At 53.6% G+C, this 1,052-nt stretch overlaps 1 protein-coding gene across 1 annotated transcript; it reads right to left on the bottom strand.

Moving 5' to 3' along the window:
* Window positions 1-39: 39 nt before the first annotated feature.
* LOC112468904 (collagenase 3-like) lies at window positions 40-954 on the bottom strand (the record flags this gene model as incomplete). The annotated part of the gene is made up of 2 exons (XM_025038304.1): window positions 40-397; window positions 491-954. Coding segments are annotated over 2 exons (822 nt in total), but the record flags the coding sequence as incomplete, so codon positions are not given.
* Window positions 955-1,052: the final 98 nt, after the last annotated feature.

Genomic DNA, 1,052 nt, shown 5'->3' on the forward strand with positions numbered 1-1,052 from the left:
CGGTCGCCTCGAGAGGCGTAAATTTGGCGACTCTCTTGCCCTTGTCGCATTCGTCTATCTCGCCCACCGAGTTACCGTTGAACACTACAAAGGAACGTCCTCTGTGGGTGTTCACTGCTCCGTTGATCAACGTTTTTTCGGGAAATCCGAGTTCTTGCAAGGTCTTCGGCCAACCTGGCCGCAGACTAAATTTCGGATATTGAACCAAGTATACCAAATTATCTACGAACACCACGAGATCGCCGGACGGGGATTGATAGGCGGCGGTCACGCGCGTGTAATTGTCGTGAAGAAAGCTCATGTGATGCGAAAGGGCTAAAGGCCTGTTGTACGTCCTACCGTCAAGATCGATCGACCAAACGTAACGCTTGTACGAGATGTATGTACATGCGATTTTCTAAAATCAATATCCCGTTCACGCGATCAAGGCTACACAGGTCCGGCGATGGCGGCGGCGGCGCCGGCGTCAGATGCGGGGGCTTGTTTGTACTTTTTCACCGTACAAACGTTGAATGTCGGCGATGTCGTTTTGGTCGAGCTTGACCGGATACTGCTGGTCGGGCTGTATCGCAAACATCACCGATGTTTTGCGCCTATTGCGCAACAATCCGAGAGAGTGACCGATCTCGCGCGTCAGCGTGTAATCCAGGGAGAACCTATCCGCGGGATGTTTATTGATGTAAATGTGCCACGGCTCGTCCCCGTCGACGTGCACCTCGGAGACGAACCCCGCTCCGTCCGTCGGGAGAGACGCGTGAGCGAGCACGTTACCGGGACCGTCGAATTTGTCCGAGCAAATTTGTCCGTTTACCTTGGTATTCGTGTTATAGTGACGTAGGCGTCGCCAAGATATCATAATGTCGGCATTCGTTTCGAAGCGTTCGAACGTCAATGCCGAATGCTGTGACCACAGGACGAACGCGGCCCGCACCGTGCTCAGCTCGGTCTCGTCGGCTAAGTGAAAATCCCACGTCAGGTGCGTCTTCGGCCATTTGGATAGACTTGCTTTCGTTCCATGCTTCAGGATATCTCGGAAACCGCATCGCGGCTTC

Source organism: Temnothorax curvispinosus, unplaced genomic scaffold, assembly GCF_003070985.1.
Source record: "Temnothorax curvispinosus isolate PA1 unplaced genomic scaffold, ASM307098v1 QBEX01002224.1, whole genome shotgun sequence".
Taxonomy (NCBI): domain Eukaryota; kingdom Metazoa; phylum Arthropoda; class Insecta; order Hymenoptera; family Formicidae; genus Temnothorax; species Temnothorax curvispinosus.